The sequence below is a fragment of the Lemur catta genome, chromosome 7 (assembly GCF_020740605.2).
Source record: "Lemur catta isolate mLemCat1 chromosome 7, mLemCat1.pri, whole genome shotgun sequence".
Taxonomy (NCBI): Eukaryota; Metazoa; Chordata; class Mammalia; order Primates; family Lemuridae; genus Lemur; species Lemur catta.
This window is the reverse complement of record NC_059134.1, coordinates 49405015-49429978: the sequence shown is the minus strand read 5'-3', so window position 1 is coordinate 49429978 and position 24964 is coordinate 49405015. Positions and strand designations below refer to the sequence as shown.

At 38.3% G+C, this 24964-nt stretch overlaps 1 protein-coding gene across 14 annotated transcripts in view; it reads right to left on the bottom strand.

Moving 5' to 3' along the window:
• Nucleotides 1-24964, bottom strand: part of DLG2 (discs large MAGUK scaffold protein 2) — a 1739579-nt gene that overhangs the window by 132394 nt on the left and 1582221 nt on the right. For all 14 annotated transcript variants that reach the window (XM_045557224.1, XM_045557232.1, XM_045557228.1 and 11 more), the window contains one exon: nucleotides 10639-10753. In XM_045557224.1, the coding sequence (XP_045413180.1) occupies nucleotides 10639-10753 (115 nt within the window). The remainder of the gene's footprint in view (nucleotides 1-10638; nucleotides 10754-24964) is intronic.

The following is a 24964-nucleotide window of genomic DNA, read 5'->3' as shown; positions in this document are numbered from 1 at the left end:
TTTGTTAGATTTATTCTTAGGTATTTAATGTTTTTCAATCCTATTAGAAATGGTATTTTAGATTTAGTTTTCTTATTGGTTAGCATTATTTTATGGAAACATAATCAATTATTTTGCTATTGACCTTCTATCTAGTAACCTTGCTAAAGTCACTTATTAATTCCAGCAGTCCATCTAGTTTTTTTGATTTTTAATGTACACAGTTATGTCACCAGTAAATAAGGATAGTTTTATTTTTACCTTCTGATCATTTTACTTTTCCTTGAAGCTCCATCTAATAGCAGTGGTGATAGAAGATGTCTCATACCTGCTTCCAGGGAGACAGCTTCCAAAATTTCATTATTAAGTATGATGTTTGCCTTTTATTAGATTAAGGAAGTCCAGTATTTTTCAAGTTTGCTAAGAAATTTTTGTCATAGATTAGTTTTGAATTTTATTGAATTTGAATTTTATGCTTTTTCTATAACATTTAGATGATCATCTGATTCTTACCCTTATTCTGTTAATGTGATTTTCTAATATGAAATCAATCTTTTATTCCTGTAAAAAATTCCACTGGGTCATGATATATTAATATTATTCTTTCTATATATCACTGAATTTATGTTGTTAATATTTTATTTTGGATTTTTGATTTTATGTTTATGAGAGAGATTGGGCTATGCATTTCTTTCTTATAGTGACCTTGTTATGTTTTGGTACCAAGGTAATGTTAACATTGTAAAAAGCTAGGAAGCATTCTCTCTTTCCTAAATTCTGGAAGAGTTTGTATAAGATCCTAAGTGATTTATAAATATTATTCCTCATAAACTTAAATGACGATATTTATTATCCTCATTTGATAGAAAAAATAGAGGCCTCAAGGGAGAAGAAATGAGTTGCTAAGGTCACAAGGAAAGCAGTAAGTGGCAGAGCCAGGACTTAAATCCAGGTACTTCTGACTCCATAACTCAGGCTTTTTGCCTACTCTTTTACGCTGTGAACTTATGAATAAATGGCTGGATGAGCTGGTGTTCTAGAGGACTTAATATTTCATTCTATGGCAGTGTCTACTTCCTGCAGAGAGAAAATACACTGCCAAAGATGATCCAAAAAAATACAGCTTTCCTTTTGGAATGTACGGCAAGAGCTCCCAGCACAGTTGCCCTTTCAAATCTCCCATATTTCCTATCCCACACGCATTGTCAGATCCTGGAGCAGAGTCTATGTTCAGAATAATAACCTATTTTCATCTGTTTTTTGCCACTAGCTTTAGCTGTATCCTTGAGGGCATTTCTGATCCATCTGTGTACCCCTGACAGCATCCTACATAGTAGTTTGTAATTAATAGTCACTAAAGAAAAACTTAAACCCATATCCTTTCCATTTTGCTCTAAGTTCGTCAGGAAGTCTTGCAATTCTCTCATCCTGTGTGTAGCATCCCATAGCACGAAAACTCATGCCTCCTTGCTAAGGTTGCATGGTCAATGAAGGTATGACCCTATGGTTCAAATCTGAACCAGTACCACTATGTACTCCATAAATATGTACAATTATCATCTGTCAATTGAAAAAATAAAATAAAAAATACAGAAAGTGGAACTCTTTCCAATCTAGTGACATACATAATTTATTCACTTGATTGATTCAACAGTTACTATATAGCAGACTGTACAGATGTAGATTTTAAGCAGACAGAATCTTCATCCTCAAGGTGCCCACAGTCCAGTGGAGGAAACAGGTAAGTCAACAAGTAGGAAGAGAGCATGCGAAGGGTGGAAGAGAGCAGTTTGCATAGTGCAGAGGAACACAGAGGTGTATGTGCTTGACACAACCAGTCCTTGATGGTTCTTTTAATACCTTATTCTGTTTAATCATCACTTTCAATTGCCCTCAAAAAGTTCATACAACACAGTACTTAAAGTTTTTAAAGAAGTGTCAGCCACTGTTCAAACGCTGAGACACAAATGTCTTGTGTCTATTCCTTTGCTTCATGATTCAGGGTGAGGGATCCCTCAATATTTTTATGCCCTCCCCTCTCACCTGCTTTCTCCTGCAAGCATCCTGTGTCCCAGCTTTTACTGTTCTGCTCTCTTTTCTAGCTAGAACTGTCTGGTTTGTTCTAGGAAGTAATAATTTTGAGCTATGAGGCCAAGTACATCCTCTGGAAATGAGAGATTTTTGGAAATATGATTATCATGGGGTGGGGGTAGGGAAGCAGAATCAAGGCTGTTGGAGAAACCTTGGAGCTCCTTAGGGCAGAAAAGATACTCTATTAATCGTTTTATCACCAGAGCCTAGTACAGTATGAGGTGAATGGTTAAGGCTCAGAGGAGGTTTTCTGGGTGAATGAATGAATGATAGGCCAACCATTAATAATAACGAGATCTAGATTCTAGATCTTGGGGTGGAGAAATAGAGGAAAATATATGATGGTCAATGGACGGGTCACCCATTATACTTTTGCCCCTCTTCTTGGAGAAATCTAAAAATTAGAAATCACAGGCAGCCTATGCTTTCAGGGGAAGGAGAAAACTCCGCAGATCCCCAACGACCCCCTCCCTCCTTTCTATTTCTGGTTTAAAATTAGCAGCTTGAAGACAAAGCCTTTTATTCCATAATTAAGGACACAATTAAAAATCCAAATGCCTGAAAGAGTAAGCATAATGCTAATGAGTCTCAAAATATAAATGAAGCATCAAGATCTATTCTGCTTTAAAGGAGGAACCAGTTTAGGAGGCAGATTCTAAGCACTTGAAGGTATAAAGGGACTTCCCCCTTACCTAACAGGTCCTATGTGGCAGGCTCCTTCACAGACTGAATTTAACTTAATCCTAACAACAAGCCTGTGAACCCGATATTATGTCCATTTTGTAAGTGAGATATTCAAGTTTTAGCAAACAAGCTATGCATCATTATTATTCACTATGATACATGATGAATTCTGGACTAGAAGCCAGGTCTGACTGGAGGAAGTCAGTATTAAGTATAAAACAAGCAGAAGTTCCATCAACATGAATTTAATCAGTGCCCCCATAAGATTACCCTCATCTTCATTGTATTGTAGCAAAATAAGCATGGGCTTCGGTGAGAGACATACCTGGGTAAAGAATCTGGCTCAGCCACATAGCATTTTGTGTAGGCTATTTTTAAACCTCTGTGGCCTTCTGCAAGGTTCCTTCCTCCTCTGTAGAATGGAGCTAAAAATCATACCTATGTTATAGTACTGTTTTAAGGTTTAAGCGAAGTCAGGAGTTAAGCTCTGGTACCTAAGTTCTTAGGCCTATCATTATGTGGCCCAAGCTGCCCATCTGGACTTTGCAATGCCCTGTCCAGCTGCCTCCTGGTTTCCCCAGTTTAGAGTTCATTCATACTTTCTGCTTCAGCCAGTTAACATGTTTTGAGTAACTGATCATGTTCCCTCCCACTCCTCTTCCCCAGTAAGATATTAAGAGAGAAAAGTGACTCTGAATTCAGGTAGTTTTCATTTCCTATTCTGCTGCAACACATCATAGAGTGGTCAACATATTTCTGAGTGAATAAATGATGATGTTGCTAAATAAGAATGTATGAGTGAATGAATGAGAGGCAATAAAAATATCACTGTTGGCTAGCTCCATGCCAAATACAGGGCAGGGGGTACACACAGCTGACTGTAGCATTTTCTCTGGGGACCAGCTAAGAGCATGTTGGGTATAAGGTTGGAGGATTAGAAGATAAAACTCTGACTCTTAACATAGCCTACGGATTTTACGGCTTTGCCTTAAATGTTCTCAAGAAATCCACAGCCACGTGGAAGCAACAGTGCCACTGGAGTGAAGAATCCTGCCATGTTCCATTTCACACTCTTCCTTATCATCCCCGGGTTACTGACCAGCAGTTCAGTGGGGGGAGGAAGTGAAGTGGAAAGATATGCTTGCTAATGTGTAAAGGAAAAAAAAAATGACCAGAATCTCTTACCTATATGATGATGTAGCTTTCCCCTCCCACCAAAATCAGGCAGGAATGCCCTTCCCCCAGAATAAAAGCTCAGTAGTGAAGTGTCCTAGGTAGGACTTGTTTTCGCAAGAATGCCCTTGATATAACTTCCAGACTCAGTTCCTTGGAATAGAAAGACTAATTGTGTTGAGAATGAGGTTCGCTCTGGGCCCCTACTCCAAGTCTTCTCACTAAGAGGGTGGAGGCTGTGTGTGCTTGTCTAAATTCATTATTAATTATGCCCCAATTTAAAGAGAGTCACAGAGTTCAGCAAACAAATGAAGCAGCCTGAAAGACCTTGCAGTGCCAGATGTTCCCTGGAAATCCTGTACAAGCAGGCAGTGCCTGAATACTGAGGATACAACCGGACTCCATGCATTTGGTGTCAGCCAAGCTGGTATGGGACTTCCATAGCATTGTTCAAAGATTTAATTTCTCATTTGTATAGAAAAGATAGTCTTGGAACTAATTCATTTATTCATTCAACAAATATTTACTAAGGAGACTTTTTTATGCCAAGTGCTGTGACATAAGGCACTAGAGATGTAATAAGTTAAGATACTAACTGGGATTTGCAGGTCCACTACTGAATGGTAACTCCATTTCAAGGAGCTTTACCATGAAACCTTAGTAAGGACCAGAGTGGTCACTATTTTAACAGATAAGTTTCAAATACTGGTGGTCTTATGGGCAAAACTCACTGTTGGAAGACTTATAGGCATGTTGTAAAGATTAAAATAGGATAATACTTGCAAGGCACATGACACATGAGGTATCAGGAAATGACAGTTAACAGTAACAGTCTGCATTGCTATTTTATTCCTACAAATCTAAACCATTGAGGGAAGGAAGTCTGTGATCTTATTCATCTCTATAACCTTAACATCTACTGCAGACTGGTACGTTGTAGGTGAGTACATACACCGTGTTTGTTGAATGAAAGGATCAATGCACTAAGGAATCACTGTATGAAAGCCTTATGTTAAACAGTGGGCAAGAGGCCAACCTGAGTGCATCTGTCATATTTTAGCCCTTGAGACAAAAACTGTCTTAGGTAGCAGCAAGTTTGAGTAAAATGTGGACTTAGAGCCACTACAAAAGAAATGTTATTCAAATTCAGAACTGTAAGCAGAAGGCTGGAAGGGGGTTAAGAATGCAGAGGGGAAGTGGAAGAAATCACGTGGTTAGGGACAATGATGACATCTCCGAAGAATTAGAAGGTCCAGTTGTACGCGCAGTGAGTCTTTCTTCTTATCCTGTGGCTCCTATCGAATTAGTTTCAGGTTCTGCTTCTGGGTACACTCTTGTTGGGCTGAGAAATGCCTGATGAGTCGACAGAGCCAGGTATTCTGGAGTCCTGGAATCCTGGCCTCTCCCTTCTGGCTTCAGGGGGTCCAGAGAAGCAAAAATCTAAAAGGTCACTGGGAAGTCTGTCCTTCTTCCCTTGCGGAAGGAAAGTAACGAAACAAGGGAGGCTTATCCCACTGCTAAGAAAACAGTGCCTTGTTCATAATCAATTCTACCATCTCTCTGTCCTGTAGGGAAGAGGTGGTCTTTATAACAAATGATGACTATTACCAACATTTATCAACTGCTTCCCGTGATCCAGGTATTCAAATTCACTATTTTATTTAATCCTCACAACCACTTTATGGTATCCTATTATTAGTCCCATTTTCATAGTTAAAGAAACTAAGTCCAGAGACACCGATTTGTCCACAGCCACAGAGTTAGTCTGTGGCAGAACTAAGAATCAGATGTTTTCCTCTCTGGCAGAATCTAGCAACTGTGTGCTTAAAACTGCTCTACAATGTCTCACAAACAGGACATGAATGTCTATGCCCATGCTGTCTAGCTCCGTGATCTTGGGGAGAATCAGTTAAATTCTCAGAATTTCAGTTTCTTCATCTATAGAGTGGAGGCAATATCCCTTGACTCATAGGGATGTTGGGAGAATTATATGGAATAGTGGAGCATAATAGTGGACCCATAGAAGGAGGCTGTCAAGTACTTTCCACTACTTCTACTTCCTCGTCTGTATCAGGGATAACTGCCTTCCAACTTGGCTAGAACACCAAGGGTCTAGGAATCCCGGAAATGCTAAATACAGTGCAGGGAAGATGCTCTCTCCTGCCTGTGTACTGTGTCATCTGCCTGGAATGCTCTTTCTTGTCCCCTGCCTCTGCCAGCTGTAAATCATGACCACTTGTGAGTTATTAAATCAAGTTAATGAGTTGTGATCTTCATTTTGAACAGAGAGAAGCAAATATTATAAAATGAAAAATAACAAAGTACACTGTACATAAAAAATGTTAGTATCATTTAACAAAATTTTTTCTTCTGCTGTATTTGTGTGTTTATTTACTGGGTCATGATAAAGAATGTATCTCTTACTTTAGGTCCAAAGATTTGAAAGGCCCTGGGTTAACTCATACAAGACCTTCAAGAATTAATTCAGATATTCCTGCATTAGGAAGCAATCAAGATTCCAGAACTTTGTAGGGCTAATTTAGGTCTTTTCATATCACACTGCATTTAATTATCTTCTTCTCATCTGTCTCCCCACTACACCTGAGTTTCTCGTGGAGAGGAAACACTGCTGTTACTGCTTGGTCTGCGGTGTCCCTTACAGGTCCTGGCACAGAACATACACAAAAAATCCTTGATGAGTGCATGAGCAAATGCTAGCAACTGACTCTTAAACCCACATTCACAACAGAGAGGTTATATGCTTGAACTCTCAAAATCAATATCTTTTATTAACAAACAAACATGGGCCAAGTTTTTCTTTTACTTTCTTTCTTCTGACCTTGTACTCTCCTCCCATTGGTGGACTTACTTGCTATACTTTCTTGCCCTCCCCATTCTCCCTAGCTACTCTGGCTCTCTTTCATCAAAAGAAAGGGTTGTTCTTTAGACATTTGCAATTTTTGTGTGGGAATTTAATCCCCTCTATCTCAGATCTTTCTTAGTAGCATTTAGATACAAAGGTGCATTTTGATTTGTAGCAGGAAAAGCCTAGCTCTCTATTATACCAGCTGTTTACAAGCTGGTAGGTAAGAAGGAAAGGGCGTATTTTAGAGACAGGGAGATCTTCACGAGCTCATAAACACTTTACCTAGGCAGTTGCCTACTCTCTCTGCCCACATGGAGAGCCTCGAAATACATGCAACAAAATCCATATTCCAGTAGCTCAGGAGCCTAAGTGCGTCTACGTTTGAAGAATTGATAATGTACTTGCGGAGCATTTTGAAAAAAACATTTTATTCATATTTTTAACACTTTATTTGCTTCTAAAGTTCGACAACTGAATGTTTCCCAATGTAAGAAATACACAATACAAGTAGCACATTAAATCAACATATTTAAATCATGCCCATAGAACATGTACAGTATTATCATTAGTAACAATCAATTTCATTTGTACAACACTACCAAAGTACTTCAAGCACCTCACGCAAAAGATTAAAAGAAGGAATATCATTATAATTAGATTGGAAAATGGAAAAGGTTGGTTCCAATTCAAAACACTGCCTGGCTCAAATAGTGCTGGTTACCTCTCCCTCCCTTCAAGATTTCAGGCAAACAAATGGCTACCACCTGGGAGAATCATTTCTAGTGAGGGAATGGGGCCACCTTCTGCAAGATCCTGAGAAGATGCATCCTCTCTGACACTGCTGGGACCAGGGCTAGGGTTAGGAGTGTGAACGTGAGTGCGAGTGTGTGTGTGTGTGTGTGTGTGTGAGGCAGAGAGAGAGAGAGAGAGAGAGAGGAAGGTAGAGAAGGTAACTCCAAGGGGAAGAGTGGTTTTGTGGTGCAGGCAAATATTTACTAAGTCAGCTAAACTGGTTATCACGGAACAAAGAAGCTGCTTGTTTTCTAATTTAGGTTTTGGCTTCATGGAAAAATATGAATAATACCGACGAAATCCCATGTGTTCTATAGCATAGTTTATCCTATGTAAAAAGCCCGTAGAAGTTTGTGTTTGAATTTCTCCTCTCAGCTAACCTATTCCTTAATCTAAGCGTCCAGGGCTGTGCTGACAGAAACAGAATCAGGCATCACAGCTCAAGTGCATTCGGCAGCTGACACCACATAAACTAAGTCTTAGGGAGGTAGAGTAATGTGGGGAGAAATGAGGGAGCGGGGTAGGAGATCTGCCTCTGCCACAAATAGCTGTGGGAGCCCAGGCAAGTCTCTTCTCTCTGAGGCCTCAGTTTCTTCTTCTGTAAATTAAACAGTGGACCTGATGATAGCTAAGGTTCCGCCAGCCCTAGAATTACATAAAGCTAAGCAAAATGAGGAGACCAGTACTCCAGCGTGTCATTCCCCATTAAAGAGATATGCTCATCAACTTATATTTATATAATGAGAGGAGAGAGCAAATAGTTGACTTTCTAAAATAAGCACAACAAAGTGGCACTGGTCTTATTTGAGCACTTTAGATAAAGCAAGCAAGCACCTCTATGAAAATCCTATAGCCAAAATTGGCACACATACATATATATATGAGTATATATATATATATTATTATTTTTTTTTTTTTAAAAAGACAAAGGTACATACTTGCTGAATCCTTTTTGATAAAGATTTCATTTAGGCCTTGTTAGTTCATTTCATGTTCTTGCTTTTTTTTTTAAATTTTTTGGTCTATTTTATCACATCATATGAGAACAAGGCCAGGGGCTCTTGTAAGTTTTTTCCCTCTGAGTTGACTGTATGTATGGCTCATATTTCTTCTAATTCTATGTCTCTTAGAGTCATTTAGATGCTTAAGTCAGCCCTCTAGGTACTCAATAAGTATTAATAACTGAACCTTTGGAAACCAAACACCATATTTATATATTGTAGAGCTTTCATTTGGGGGATTTCCCATGAAGTGTCAAGTATTTTTGAGTCTCATTTTAAAAAGTTTCTTCCTTTCAATAAATCTCTTACTATTATTGTATTACTTTAATTCTTATCTCTTCTATATGTTATACTTTTTTTTTCTGTTTTGGGACATAAAGATTTGATTCTAATTAACACTACTCTTTCAAATAAGTGTAATAGTTTCACATAATATCATCATATCACTTCCTTTAATTTTCCTAGTCTTACATACCTTAATTAAAAGCTATTGCCAATGTATTTTCATCAAATTTCTTCTAGTACATTAATAACATTTTATATATTCTACTTTTAATAAGATACCAACAATTTGGTTATTTTTCCTTCCAGTTTTATTCTATATAACGATTTTAATTGCATTAGCTAATTTATCCTATTAACCCAGTTGGTTTTTCTCAATTTTCTACTCAAGACTAAAATATTTCAAGATTTTAAAATATTTTGTATCACGAAGACCAGTAATACAATACAAGTGAGGAGAACAGAAATAGCCACCGATGGGGTTGTTAACTTTGTGTCGTATTTCTGATGTCACTACAAGACATATTCTAGGGTGGATCTTGATAGTTCCTTTCACAGATTATAATGAAGTGTATCATTAATCTTCTGAAATGCAGTTGGCCAAATTTGGATGGTAAATAGTCTGTTTGATTGTTTTTTTATCTCAGGGCTTCTGAGGTGCTGGAACTCCATGAAATAAGAAAGGACTCTATGCTTGTCAGATTGGCCAGCAAATTAAGGCCTTTGAGAACCTGTGCCTTCCGGAATCCTGCTCTCTTCTTGACCCTGCTGTGCCTACCTGATACACACAAAACATAACTTTACAGCCAAAGGGGAACCAACAGGACAAGTTCAACTCAAGTACATCATTTAGTATCTATAACACATAACTCATGCCAAGAAAAGAAAGTGAAATTTCAGATAAGGAGGATATGACCTCAGGTTCCAGAGTGGGGAATGCAGAATACAGTGAGGATGGGCATGGTTCCTCCAGATGATACATCGATTCATTTTGACCATTAATTGGGCATCACTTGCCTTCTTTTGGCTATTAGTACTTATATTATTTTAAAAAGTATAGTCAGCACTGATGAAGTTTGGGAGTGATATAGGAGGCTTGTTCAAGGAAGAGAAGCATGTTATAGTTGAATGTTGATGGATCTTACTCTAAAGGTAGCTACAGGGATGAAAGACTGGAAGGCATTTCAGGTTTAATCAATCTTTTTTTTTTTTCTGGTAAAGTAATGAGTTTGGTCAGTCAATGAACAAGTAACTTTGATGGTGTGAGAAACAACTGGTAACCATATGACACAGAAGAAAGTCTTTCCACCAAGACTTTTTAGAACAAAATACATAACTCTTGAGAATACTGCTGATATCAAATCAATAAACCAAAGCTAATGCAATCAATATCAGGCAGGTTAAGAGATGATACAGGTGTATATTCATTTCATACTGATGGTGAACAATGTCCAGGGCTTTGGTCCATGTATTCAATTTAAGATTTATCAGAAATGAAAATGTCTCTTATTTTTTTATTGCAACCTATTCTAAGAACTTTACCCTGTATTATAATATTGTTGAAGTATAATTTGATAAAAGCATGCATTTAGCCTAATAACATTTCAAAAATTTCCTCCAAATGGTTAACCATAAGGTTTTTCAGTAGAGTATTGATAAGCATGGGTTAATTAGATCACAAGTTCCATTGTTACAAGGTGTTGCCTTTGTTTTCTCAGCTGGATTGTTCCCCAAACTGCAGATCAGAGTAAGAAATACTTCACCACCTACCTGACATAGAGGGAGCGTTTCTGATTGGTTCTCAGGGACCCGGACCCGGAGCTCATGCTGTGGTTCATCATCTGCTCTCGTAGGTCATGGATTTTGGCCTCAAATCGAGCGTAATCTGAGAATGGAAGCAAAGGTGGCAAATTTGGTTCTATACCTTGAAAGAGTTAGAAATGCTGCATAGCCAAGGCAGCCCCTCGCTGCTGTTGTTGGTTCCTTTGCCAAACAACAGGAGAAGCACAACTCAAGAAGAATATGCTTAGTTACTATTATTTATTCACAGACATTCACAAGAGGAAAATGAGAAATCAATTACTTCCCAAAAGTTACCTAGAAAACATGCTGCCATCAAATTCACAACTTGTGAAAAGTCCATGGGGGGTGAAGGGGGATAAGAGAGGATGGGAGAACATGGGAGGGGAGGGAGATGGGTGTGGTTATAAACAGGCAACACAAAGTATCCTTGTGGTGATGGAAATGTTCTCTATCTTGTCTGTAGTGGTAATTGCACTTGTGATACAATTACATAGAACTAAACACATACAAGAATACACACACACATACACACAAAGGAACGCAAGTAAAAATGGGAAAATCTAAATAAGATTGGTGGATTGTGTCAATGTCAGTATCTGGTTGTGCTAATGTGCTATAGTTTTGCAAAATGTTACTATTGGGGTAAACTGAGTAAATGACACATAAGATCTTCCTGTATTACTTCTTACAACTGCAACTGAGATAATCTACAATTATCTCAGAATAAAAGTTTAATTTATAAAGAGAGAGAGAGGGAGAGACAGAGAGAGAGAGTGTGTACACCTGCAAAAGAAAAGACCATGGTATTGCCAATACTGTGGGGTATTGAGGAGTGTCTCCAGTTACCCCCAGCATGATGGACCAGAGAATCAAGTGTTTAGTGATGAATTGTATAAGAAATGCCATCTAATTTAAATAAGTGTTTTCTGGGGTGGGGGCTGCCAAACATTGACCACTTAGGATCCTACCTCTATTTTGCCCCATAACTTTGTCCACATGCCAAACTTCATCAATTCTAAGATGCACAATATATTTAAATAATCTTCTCAGGAGGTTGGGGTTAAAAATGGGGGTAGAAAACACTGTCACATTAAATACATTTAGAAACAAACTGGAAAAAATAAATGGGTATAAAAATCAAAGAAATATAGGTATCATTGCTATTTCTCCATAGGAAAAATATTTTTGCTAGGTCAATTCAATAAAAATAAAGAAAGCACAAGTAGGTTTTAAGATACTTATTAACACAAAAAGAAATAGCTTTTTAAGTTCTAATTTATTTATTTATTTATTTTTGGAGAGAGTCTCACTCTGTTGCCCTGGCCAAAGTACAATGGCATCATCATAGCTCATTGCAACCTCAAACTCCTGGGCTCAAGCAATCCTTCTGCCTCAGCCTCCCAAGTAGCTGGGAATACAGACACATGCCACCATGCCTGGCTAATTTTTCTAATTTTTGTAGAGACTAGTGTGAAGTTTTAATATTTTTGATCACAACATAGAAACTTTTCTCTCATTTCATTAGCAGAACAGTATCCTGCGTTAGGAAAACTTAGTAGGCTTAACTTACAGATAAATTTGAAAATGTTAATTCAAATTATAAGTGGTGTTTTCAATAACAAAGAAACTCACCATGAAGAATTTTAATAGAGGTTCTCAGTACATTTCAAAAAACAATTTGATTTTCAATTCAATTTATTCAGTGTTCATGTAAACAACGATGATTAAATGAATATAATAAAAGATGATCTATTTACAGAGTATTTCAAATTCTTTATAACAAAAAGTTCCATAAAATTAAATTTAATTTTAATTTACTGAATATCTATTGGTCATTGTAAAGACAGCTTTCCTAAAAGATTTGACCTTGGTTTTAATAATAATAAATAATAATTTTAATAATAATAATAAATAGATAACAGGATAATAAACTCCAAATGTTAAATATTTTTAAAGTTTAGTACTTTTAAGATAAAGCCATGAGTTGGCTGGAAATTTCTGACGCTTAAGCAAAGTCCTATAATCTATATTTGGAAAGCTTCCTGTTAAAACTTAGTTTTGAATAATTAAATCCTAAATGATTAAATAAGCAGAACACATACTTAACCACCTAATTGACCTAGGATCTATTGACCATAATTTAAGAAAATTTATTTCATTCCATTTTACATGAGAGAGAAAGCACTTATTTATAACCATCGATATACTGTATGCAGATTTAAATCATTTTGAACAAGTCAAATTTTCTTGCCACCCTAAAAGAGTCAATTAACATTTAGTGGTAGCCACATGGCAGACACTATGCTCAGTGCTTCACGGGCTTTATCTCATTTCTTTTTTAAATTACAAAGTGAAGTCCATGGATGCTGTAAAAATTTGAACTATACAGAAAAACACAGAATAAAAATTGAGAGGCTGTCTTGTCCTGTCTGCCTTCCCCTAGCTTCTTCTCTTTCTTCTCTCACTGCTTCCCTTCCCTACAGCTTACCCTAGGGGTACAGCTATGGTTGTGTGCTGGACATATTTGTGTGTGTTTATACACACAGGACCCCCCCACATGAGATTATGCTAAGACTTTTTTTCCCTTTTTAACAGCGTAACTGGATCTTTTTCTACCTCCTACCAAACACAAAAATACCATTTTTCTTAATATCCTTAATTGTATTCCATAGTTTAGTGAACAATTCCCTATCATTAGATATTTAGGCTTATCTAACTTTTTGCTATTATAAACAGGGATCTCTGTGTATGTGTGCACTATAAGGCAGGTTAGTAGAGCACTGGAAGTGGAAGTTCTGGCCAAACTTTGCACAAAAATCATACAACCCCTATTGGTATTTCTCTGAGAAGAAAATGATCTTGTCTGGGACGCAGAGCAGGAACCCTTAGCTGCTTCTGATCCATGCTCCACGTTGCCACTTGCTAAATACCACATGTTGACTCCCATCTAGACAGGCAGGACTCTCTCCTTTACAACTTTGATGATTTCACTACCCATGATAAAAGCATGAATTCTCACTCTCCAACTGTCTCCCCTTAAACATTTAAGTTAGAGTCCCCAAGTCTCATTTACCTACTTTGCTACTTGATTGCATTCACAAGTGTCTGACATGCAGGAAGGCAGGTAATAATAGGTGCTCAATGAACATTTTCTGAATGAATGAAAAATGAATGAGGAAGTGAGCAGAATCATCAGATGAATTCAGTCATAAAATGGCTGCACATACTGAAATTGTCCATTTTCAAGGCTATGTTTTTGCAATGAAAGAAAGACAACATGCATCTCCTCTAGTACTACTTTTTTCAAGATGAAATGTTCTAATTCCAAGGCTTTATTTCTGTCAAATCACTGCCACTTCCAAATCCCTTTGTTATTTTTATTGTTCTCTAGATGATCTTTGTGATCTCTTCATTTTAGTCACCATGTACATTGAAAACAGTTCTGATACTTAAGCTATATACATACAATCAACACTTTGTTAGGTTCTTGTAGCTGCCATATTTTATGTAACACAGTAGGATACTTGCCTTAATAAAACATTGTATTTGCCTTACTACATGGCTCATTAGATACCCAAGATGATTTCTGCCATGCTTTTGAAATGTTTGGTCTGCACAACATTCTGTGGTGTTTAAATTCTTCACTATGGATGATTTATATTGAATTTGCCTTAATTGGAATCCATCCTGTTTTCAATTTCCCTACTTTGACAAACATCTTCATCACAGATCCTGTGTTCAAAGGTGCTTATCCCTTTCTTTGCCCCTTGTTTGAAAAATAAAACAAACATAGGTACAAGTAATTTCATCAGAGCAAAAACAATCAAATCTGGGATTACAAACATAAATGAGGTGTGTGTGGCAGGGGAGCTCTGTCTCCAACTTCTCAGAGATAAACAAGCTTATAAGCTAGAAATTCATTAGAAATAAACAGGCAACCAACCATATAACCTGTGAAATATAAATCTTTATGTTTTGTAAAAGTACTAAAAATTACATTTTCTAGCAAGTTAAAACAGAAAAACCTAACACTACCATATCCATTTTATATTAATCCCCTCTCCCTTCCTCTAATGTTTTGCTCATATCTATGCTCTCCCCTTTGGAATATTTTTCAATCAAATTTCTACCAGTTTCTTGATTTCAAATCTCAGGAGAACATTCAAATGAGATTTTAAAAATGCTCCAATCTTTCCATCATCTAAAGGGGAATTCATGTTTACTGAGGACCTGCAAGGGGCTAGGATCTATACTATATACATTAAAAATTGTATTATTTCTCCTAAGAAAGTTCTGAGATAGGTATATTATTTTGGAGATGAGAACAACAGACGTTCAGAGAGGTTAACTAACTTCACCAAAGTCACAGAGCTACTAGGGAATAGAGCTCATTGGACATGGAGCTAGGATTCAACCCTGGATCTCCATGAAGCCATTTTGTTTCCATTACATCACGATGCCCTATTATAACACGACAATTCTCCTTTAGAATAAAAGGCCTCCTCAATTCTCTACTCCTTCCTCTTGACATCTTGCTCTTCCCTTCATATACCGTATTAGTTATGCGCATTTCCTCTATTGTGCTGTAAGATCCTTAGAGAATTGGCATACCTCACTCATCTGTTTCCAACCCACAGAGTCTATGATTCTACCTTCTGTATACCCAGGACTCTACTAGGTGCCTGGCATACAGTTTTGAACAAGACCGAATCTGAAAGAATTTGCGTACAGAATGGAGACACTGACAAGAAAACTAAACATGATAATGCTGAAGTGCAGAACAATATTAAAGAAGTAGCACTTTATTCTGCCTTGCTTTGTATGAAATGGGTGTCTGGTAAATGCTTTTTAAAGTACAAGATATTTTATGTTTCTTAGAGTTATCTTCTGCAACAAGAAGCAAACCACTGAAACCCAACTCCTAGGCAAATGTTTTGGAGGAGCTTCATAAAAATTACTACCAGCTAGTTCTTTCTCCTCTTCTATATATGATAAGCCATTTTTTCCCTCCACATTCTTGGGTATGTAAGTACAGTTGTTCCTGACTAGATGCATTCATTTTGGGGCTTTGGCATTTGTTTTCACTTGTACAAGATGAGTGACAACAGTAAAAAGTATACAAGATTTGGGTTATGTAGATGGGGTCAAAATCCTGGCTTTGCCACTAATTAGCTGTACATTATTATGGAAGTTATTAACCTTTCTAAGTCTATTTTCTCATAAGTAAAATGGGAATAATAATTGGACTGATCTCAAGACATGTTGGGAATATTATAAGAGAGAGCTGACTGAATTAAAAGGTTGGTACTTGGTAATAGATTCTTTTTCATCACCTGCAAAAATCATAACCCCTTTCTGTACCAAGTAGCATGGAAACCTGTGTCCACTCCTAGAGCCCCCTGGTGCAGCCTCACTCTGCCTATTATGAATTAATATCTCTACCAGGTCAAAGAGGAGTGAGCCATAGATAGCCATACTTCAGGACACTTGGCACCAGGATGGAACTTCTTACCTACTAGGCAACTGCGAGTCATAAATTCATAGTGACTTGGAGCTGAGAAGAATGAATGATGCCCCAAATTCCAAAGCTGCTGCCATTTTTAGGAATATCAACGATGTTATATCAGTATTGTCAGTATTGTTTCAGGACTTTGAGCTACTGATAGACACTTGGATGGAGCAAGAGCAAGGGTGTGAACAACACACTATACAGTGAATGGGGGCTCTGCCATATATTAGTACTTGTTTCCTTTGCAATTTGTCAAAAGTGAGTAAGGTGACCCAGAATCCAAATCATGCAAGTCTATCCTACCATTCACACAGGAAAGGAAGCATTGCCTCCTGTGAAAAGGCTGGAGTTGTTTAATGCAGTAGGATTAATCTGCAGTGATTAAAGCTGCCCAACTGATCATGCCTTCAAGACTCAGGGGGCCTCCCTTGGTTTTGAGAGGAGGAAACAGTAAGCTCAATGAGTTAGACTACAGCACGAGGCCATGCGCATGCCCTCCTCCAAGTGAGCTGTAGGAAGCATGGCCCTCCACGGTCATGACCTCATCCAGAGTCTTGTAATTGTCAGCAACTAGAGCAAGCAGTGAGCAGAGGGAATAAGGAAGATTAGGAACTCTAGGCCAGGAGGCCAGCTTTTCGTCTTAATTCTGTCATTTATTACCTGTGGGGCCTTGAGAAGTTATTGAGCCTCAGTTTGCTCCTCTGCAAATTGTGATATTCACCTCACAAAGTGGTTTGTGAGAATCAAAATGAGATTTGACATGAAGCATTTTGTAAATGTAAGATAGTTGTTGCTGTTACTACCAATGGTGGCTCCTGTCAGGACAAAGACATATCCAGTCCTTAGCGGTACTAATGGCAATAATAGCACCCTTCCTGTTTTCTCATTATGAACATGTGTGCAGCTTTAACAACAACTGGTAAGATCACTGGGCTGTAAACAGGGTTCTGCACATCTAAGCTACAGAGGCTGCTTTCCTGCCGAGTTATCCATTTCCACACTACAGGGGATTTAGTTTGAAGAGACCACCTGCTGTACACGAGAGATGCTTTATATAGACAGACCTGCACTAGAAGCTCTTGATGGTTTATAAACTAAGTAAGTATGAGCTTTAGGGCACCTTCCAGTAGGGCTGGAATAAATGTTAATGGTGAGCAGTCTCACCATTATTGATTGGGGTCACAATATTGTTCACCTGAACATGGCCCTCATTGTCACTAGGGCCCAGAAAGGGAGTATGGGAAGGATGAAGCAGGAAGAGTTTACATCTATTCTTAGCACAGCATCTGATCACTGCTACAGGGATGAGGTAGTGTGAGCAATTGTAAATGCTTCAATTTCTTTGGGGGAAAACATCCTTCTTTCATTTATTCAGCAAACATTTCTTCAGGATATATTACATGCCAGGCACAATACTAATTGCTAAGGATACCAAATCCATTGCATAAGTCTTTACCTCATGAGAATTACAGGCTGGTGCATAGCAGCTTTTAATTTTCTGGTTTCTTGTGAATATAAAAGAGCATCTTCTATTTAAATATCTGCTCCTTTTGAGAAATACCATGTGCTTTTTTTTTTTTTTTGAGACAGATTCTCACTCTGTTGTCCAGGCTAGAATGCCGTGGCGTCAGCCTAGCTCACAGCAACCTCAAACTCCTGGGCTCAAGCAATCCTCCTGCCTCAGCCTCCCGAGTAGCTGGGACTACAGGCATGTGCCACCATGCCTGGCTAATTTTTTCTATGTATACTTTTAGTTGTCCATATTATTCATATAATTTCTTTCTATTTTTTAGTAAAGATAGGATCTCGGTCTTGCTCAGGCTGGTCTCGAACTCCTGAGCTCAAACGATCCACTCGCCTCGGCCTCCCATAGTGCTAGGATTACAGGCGTGAGCCACTGCGCCCAGCCTGTGCTTTTTATTTTTATTTATTTTCTATTTCAGGATATTACAGTGGTACAAACATTTTGGTTACATGTTATGACTTTGTCACATCCAAACCATGATTTGAGGCGTGCTCTTTTCCCCTCTACAATGCTCACCATGTGCATTAGTTGTGAGTTTACCCACCCCCAACCCTCCTACCCACAAAGAATATTACTACTGTGTGAGCACCTTAGTGTTGATCAGTAAGTGCCAAGTTGATGGCGAGTACATGTGATGCCTATTTTTCCATTCTTGTGATACCTCATTTTGGAGGATGGGCTCAAGCTCTATCCAGGAAAATATAAGTGGTGCTAGATCACCGTCATTTTTTATAATTGAGTAGTAACCCATTGTACACATATACCATATTTTATTAATCCATTCATGGATTGATGGGCACTTGGGTTGTTTCCACATCCTCGTAATAGTGAATTGTGCTGCCATAAACATTCCAGTGCAGATGTCTTTATTATAGAATGACTTTTGTTCCTTTGGGTAGATGCCTAATAGTGCTATTGCTGGATCAGATGGTAGTTCTACTTGTAGCTCTTTGAGGTATCTCTAAATTCTTTTCCACAGAGGTTGCACTAATTTGCAGTACCACCAGCAGTGTAAGAGTGTTCCTATCTCTCCACATCCTTGCCAACATTTGTTGCTTTGGGATTTTTTGATAAAGGTCAATCTCACTGGAGTTAGGTGATAGCTCATTGTGGTTTTGATTTGCATTTCCCTAATGATTAGAGATGTTGAGCATTTTCTTATATGTTTGCTGGCCATTATTCTGTCTGGCCATTATTCTGCCTTCTTTTGAAAAGTTTCTGTTCTACAAGGCTATAGTAAATAAAACAGCATGGTACTGGCACAAGAATAGAGACATAGACCTTTGGAACAAGACTGAGAATCCAGAGATGAAACCATCCACATATTATCATCTAATCTTTGACAAAGCAGACAAAAACATACACTGGGGAAAAGAATCCCTTTTCAATAAATGGTGCTGGGAAAACTGGATAGCTACATGCAGAAGATTGAAACTGGATCCCCCCCTCACCTCTTACAAAAATCAATTCAAGATGGATAACTGACTCACACCTAAGGCATGAAACCTTAAGAATTCTAGAAGAAAATGTAGGGAAGACTCTTTTAGACATCGGCCTAGGCAAAGAATTTATGAAGAAGACCCCCAAAGCAATCACAGCAGCTATAAAAATAAATAAATGGGACCTGATCAAATTAAAAAGCTTTTGTACAGTCAAGGAAACTATCATTAGAGTGAATAAACAACCTACAGAACGGGAGAAAATATTTGCTTTCTACATATCCAATAAAGGGCTGATAACAAGAATCCATCTAGAACTCAAAAACATCAACAAAAAATAAATCAAACAACCCCATCAATAAATCAGCAAAGGACATGTGCTTTTTAGATGGTAGCAGGATATCAGTATGGTGGGAAGAATCCAATATGGTCAGGTCCATGGTACAGTGGATAAACTGGGGCAAGTTAAATCTTTTTGAAAAACTACCTGGTTACTTTCAGAGTGAGAAGAGCAACTAGGGTTTCCAAGCCCTGGAATCAGAGTTTCTGGATTTGAGCCCTGGCTCTGAGAGATGTTGGGAAAATCCCTTACCCACTCAGAGATACTGTTTCCTCATTTGTAAAATGAGGAAATCATCCCTGCTACTACACAGTGTTGTTCTAAATATCTAATACAGTGTTCTTCACTTTCATTATTCTAGTCACTATTGATTTCAAAAAGCACCATTAGTTGATAACAGTGTTTTCTGGAGAGGGTGGACACAAGACTCTCCCGATTTCACAAGCTGAAATGTATTTTCGTAGAGGGGGAAGATGTAAGTCTTATAATCAATACCCTATGATAATGAAGAATGCTTAAAACTAGCAAATCCCAAACAAATATATTATTGCTCTCTTTCCACTAATCTTTTAAGCAAATAGTCACACATAAGAGGATTATTTATACTATTTATACCTCAAGTCCAAGAAGCAAAATTCTTTCATATGATGGTACAAAAATAACTTTATTTACTTGGCGTTCAGAAAATATTCAGTGGTTTCCATTTCAACACCTCCTCTTTTGCTAGTTTTCCTGGTATTCAGAGCCAGATAGGCACACCTCAGGCTTTAAAGATACCCTTAGAGATTTCTCACCTGGCTGCTTTTCAAGTAGTCATGTCAGGAGGGTGTGGTTACAAACTGTTTTAAAGGCCTGGCTTCCCTCCCAGATATGCACTGGAATGCCCATCTGCTGTCAAGAGCACTGAGCTCTGGCCACTGGCAGGATTTTCAGTGGCTCTCCCCAGGTTAGTTATTCTGCCTAAGGATTTTACTAGCCTTTTACTTCAACCCCTGATGGGGCTCATGTCTCAAGTTGCCAACCTGCTTCTGTGTTGAAGTGGTAAAATGGAATTTTCCACTGCTAAAGATTTACAGATGTTGCCTGGTTTACTTCAGATCCAAACCACTGTGTGTGTATGCACGTGTGCACGTATGTCTGTGTGTGTGCGTAAGAGAGAGAGAGAGAGAGAGAGAGAGAGAGAGAGGGAGAGGGAGAGAGAGACAAAGACAGAGAGATGGAAACAAACCGATTATAAACTAAATTCATCAGAATCCAACTCTAACCAGAAATCCTAGACAATAGGAGGAGTTTGCTGTCTTTTCTGCACTTCACAAAGAGGGGGTATACATCTATCTCTCATACATATCGGTACTGAGTACTAATAACTCAGTTATGGACACCATGAGGGCAAGGACATTATCATGTCTTTCTGTATCCCTAACACTTGCCACAGAATATGTCACATAGTTATCAGTTAATAAATGCTAATATAAACGTTTGCTGAATTGGATGAGTTAAATGAAGACTTCAGAGAAAGAGAACTGGTCATTTAGTTTGCCAGGCCATCTACTAAATAGATCAACCTCTTAGAATAGTTTTTAATAATGCACTGAATTAAGGTATGTCTTCCACAATTCCTTCCCCCACCCTACCCCGCCCCCCATTTTCAGATAGTATTGGTATTATTTGTTTTGAGTAGAACAATTTTCTGCAGCTTGGCTGGAGAACCTTTAAAGAGGTTTTAGCCAAACACTGAAGAGATCTTTAATGTGTGAAATAAAGTAAGTTTTATAAGGCAAACAACAATCTGAATCCCCAACTAGCTATTTTATATTATATGCATGTAACTCTGAAAATTAGATACATCAAATTTCAATTTGGCTCCACGCAAGCTTTGTTTTATGGATTCATAAAGGCAGATTTTCTTTACCAGGATTATTACAAAATGAAGTCAGCACAGAAACTTTCTGAATTTAGCAAAGCCTGTTTCTTCAGGCAATTGAGAGTAGTCTTGTGTAGTAAGTTATTTATTTATTTATTTTTTTGAGATAGAGTCTCACTTTGTTGCCCGGGCTACAGTGAGTGCCATGGCGTCAGCCTAGCTCACAGCAACCTCAAACTCCTGGGCTTAAGTGATCCTCCTGCCTCAGCCTCCCGAGTAGCTGGGACTACAGGCATGCGCCACCATGCCCAGCTAATTTTTTCTATATATATTTTTAGTTGGCCAGATAATTTATTTCTATTTTTAGTAGAGATAGGGTCTCGCTCAGGCTGGTCTCGAACTTCTGATCCACCCACCTCGGCCTCCCAGAGGGCTAGGATTACAGGCGTGAGCCACCTCGCCCGGCCCAAGTTATTATTTTTTTAAACACTCTGAGATAAATCTGATACAAGTTTAAATCTTAAATTTATTATTGATTCACAGTGTGGATTTTGCACAAGTTGCTCTACCTAGAAAATACTTGGTTTTCTTATGCATACAATAGGAAAACAATAGTTACCTGGTCCTATTGTTCAAAGGTAAATGTGATAGCATTTGTAAATGGCACAGTTCAGGGCCAGAAGGGGTGGGGAACCTGTGGCCTTGGGGCCACATGTGGCCTTCTGGATCCTTGAGTGCGGCCTTTTGACTAAATCCAAATTTTACAGAACAAATAAAGGGATTTGTTCTGTGAAGCTTGGGTTCAGTCGAGGGGCCACACTTGGGGATCTGGAGGGCCACATGTGGCCTTGAGGTCACAGGTTCCCCACTTAAAGTTCCCTGTCTATAAAATGGAGATATCATCAATCCCCTGATTACATCACAAAGTTGTTGTGAGGATCAAGCGAACAAACAGAAACAAATATATTCGGTAAATTGAGTAGTACCATATAAATAGAAAGTAATGACAAAAATAATTCATACCAATACAGTCTTTTTTTAAAATCTCAACTTGCCTACAAGAATGTGTCCTGAGATCTATCTCAAAAGTGAAATGTGATTTCTGTCTTAGGTGTGGATATAAAGCCATATAGGGCATCATGCATGAGAGAGCAAATGTGAAATACTGTGGGAGAAAATGGAAACTTCAGATATTATTGGGTCTAGCTGCCAATGGTTATTCTCTCTAAAGACTTTGCTGGCAGGTTGGTTAAAGTCTCAGAGGGAGGATGCACAGGCTGTAGTTTAATTAATATTATTCATAGTTAATGGTGCACCAGAAGAAGGAACAAGGAACTGTGCCTTCTAACTTAAGGCGTAATGCTTAAGATTGCATCCACCGGATAAGAAAACCTTCCTTGACAAATACAAATATTAAATCTTTGCTGGATTTGTCTTGTTCTCTTGTATAAAAATCATGAAGCTAGGAGCTAAAATAATAATGTTTAAACTTCCTGTGTTCTGCAGTAATAATCACTTAGATCTTGCCCAGTGAAAAGGGTGATATTCTTGCCTAATTATAGACAAGGACAGAGAAAGGAGATAAAGCAGTTCTGGCTCCAGAGGTAGGCAGGTTGGCAGTCCCCTTGGATACGACTTGAGGGGCATAAATATCTGTCTTGCCTCCATGACTTTCCTATCGATTTATCCTCTTATAGTTTGAGACATACACACATATTATCTGGGAGGATAATCCACTATTCCTAGATAAATAGAGACACAGTGGGAAGAACAGAGAAGATGGAGGCTCAAAGGGGCGAGCCAGTTTATTCAAGGTCACACAGCACAGCTGGGACTCAAACCCAAACCTTCTAGTCCTAGCCTCATTCAGTGATTTTTTTTTTCTCACTACATAGATTCTATGTTTTCCTCTACAAGTGACTGCATTCTCTTTTTTGCTTCTGACATGTACAGGTGCACAGCTGTCTCAGACTGGCTTGGTCACCCTCCCTAAGTAACCACGTAACAGCCAATTTTTGATACAATTATAGATTCATATCTGTAGTGAATTCTATACGTAGGTTGGCAAGATCAAATGAAAAGGCCTTGTTTGGTCTTCTCAATATACTCTTCAAATAAAAGCTTCTCAAAATATCATTAGTATGACTCTGGACTTAAGGCTGAAGTCCATTGGAAACCGTGCCTCAGGCAGGTTCATATTAGTGCAGGTTGTGCACACATGGGGCTGACGGGCTCATACTGTAGCCTTCTGTCCAACAAGCACAACTGAGCACTACCCAGGATCGAGGGGAGATAGGAGATACTCAGGAGAGAGAACAACCAGCCCCTGGACCTAATACTCCTCAATCCCTGGAAGGGAGCAGGAATTCCCCACAGTGGCTGCAGAGAGCATGGCCATGCAGCATTAGAGAAAAATAAGGCCAAGGGTAAGAACTGACCATAAACTTAAACTTACATAATTTAATAGACTGTGTGTTTTTTTTTTTCTTTAAAAGTATGCTTGTCTTGCTTTTTTGTTGTTAAAATGTACTCTCTACATTTAAGAGGTATAACAAACAACCAAATGTAATGTATTGTTCTTGCTGGAATCCTGATTAGAGAAAAAAAAAAACTCCACAATTTTAAAAAGTCATTATAGATGAATATTAGATGATAAGAATTTTTTTTCCTGATACAGAGTCTTGCTCTGTTGCCCAGGCTAGAGTGTCATGGTATCACCCTAGCTCACAGCAACCTCAAACTCCTGGGCTCAAGTGATCCTCCTGCCTCAGCCTCCTGAGGAGCTGGGACTACAGGTGCGTGCCACCATGCCTGGCTAATTTTTGTATTTTTAGTAGAAATGGGGTCTCTACTCCTGAGGCTCAGGCTGGTCTCGAGCTCCTGAACTCAAGCAATCCTTCCACTTTGGCCTCCCAGAGAGCTAGGATTATAGGCGTGAGCCATCATGCCCAGCCGATGATAAGAATTTTTTAAATTCTGTTGGATGTGATAATAGTATTGTGATAATATACTAAGATGTTCACTTTCTTTTCTTAATACTTTCTGAATATTGTAGGAGTGAAGAGAGATAATGTTTGGATTTGTTTCAAAATGTATCAACAAAGGAAATATTTTAAGTGAAACATGAAATACATTGGCAAACTCTTCACTAATATTGAATCTGGGTAATAAGTTCATAAACATTCTTTGTACAAGTCTCTCTTCCTTTGTATACGCTTGAAAATGTTCATAATAGAGAATTTTTAATTTGCTTTTTAGAAAGATTAAATATCCCAATTTGATAAGATTAAAAAACTGATGACAACTTTGTCGCCCTACAGTGGACTGGGAGTAACAGGGCCTGGCTCCTTCTGGCTCTTTGGGCTGGGTGCTCTCAACTGTGCCACTCTGAGCCCCGGTCTCCTCATAGTAAAATCGGTAGAGTAACACCTAGATCTAGTATCATTTTGAGTCTATTACGGAAATAGCCATGAAAGTGCTTTGCTGCAAAAATGCTTCTGTTCAATCAGCAAAGATTTTTTTGAGTATCAAGCATGGCAAGGCCTTGTGCCAGACACATAAGATATAATGACCAAAATGTAGTCCCTGCACTCAAGGACTTTCCGTTACTACTATC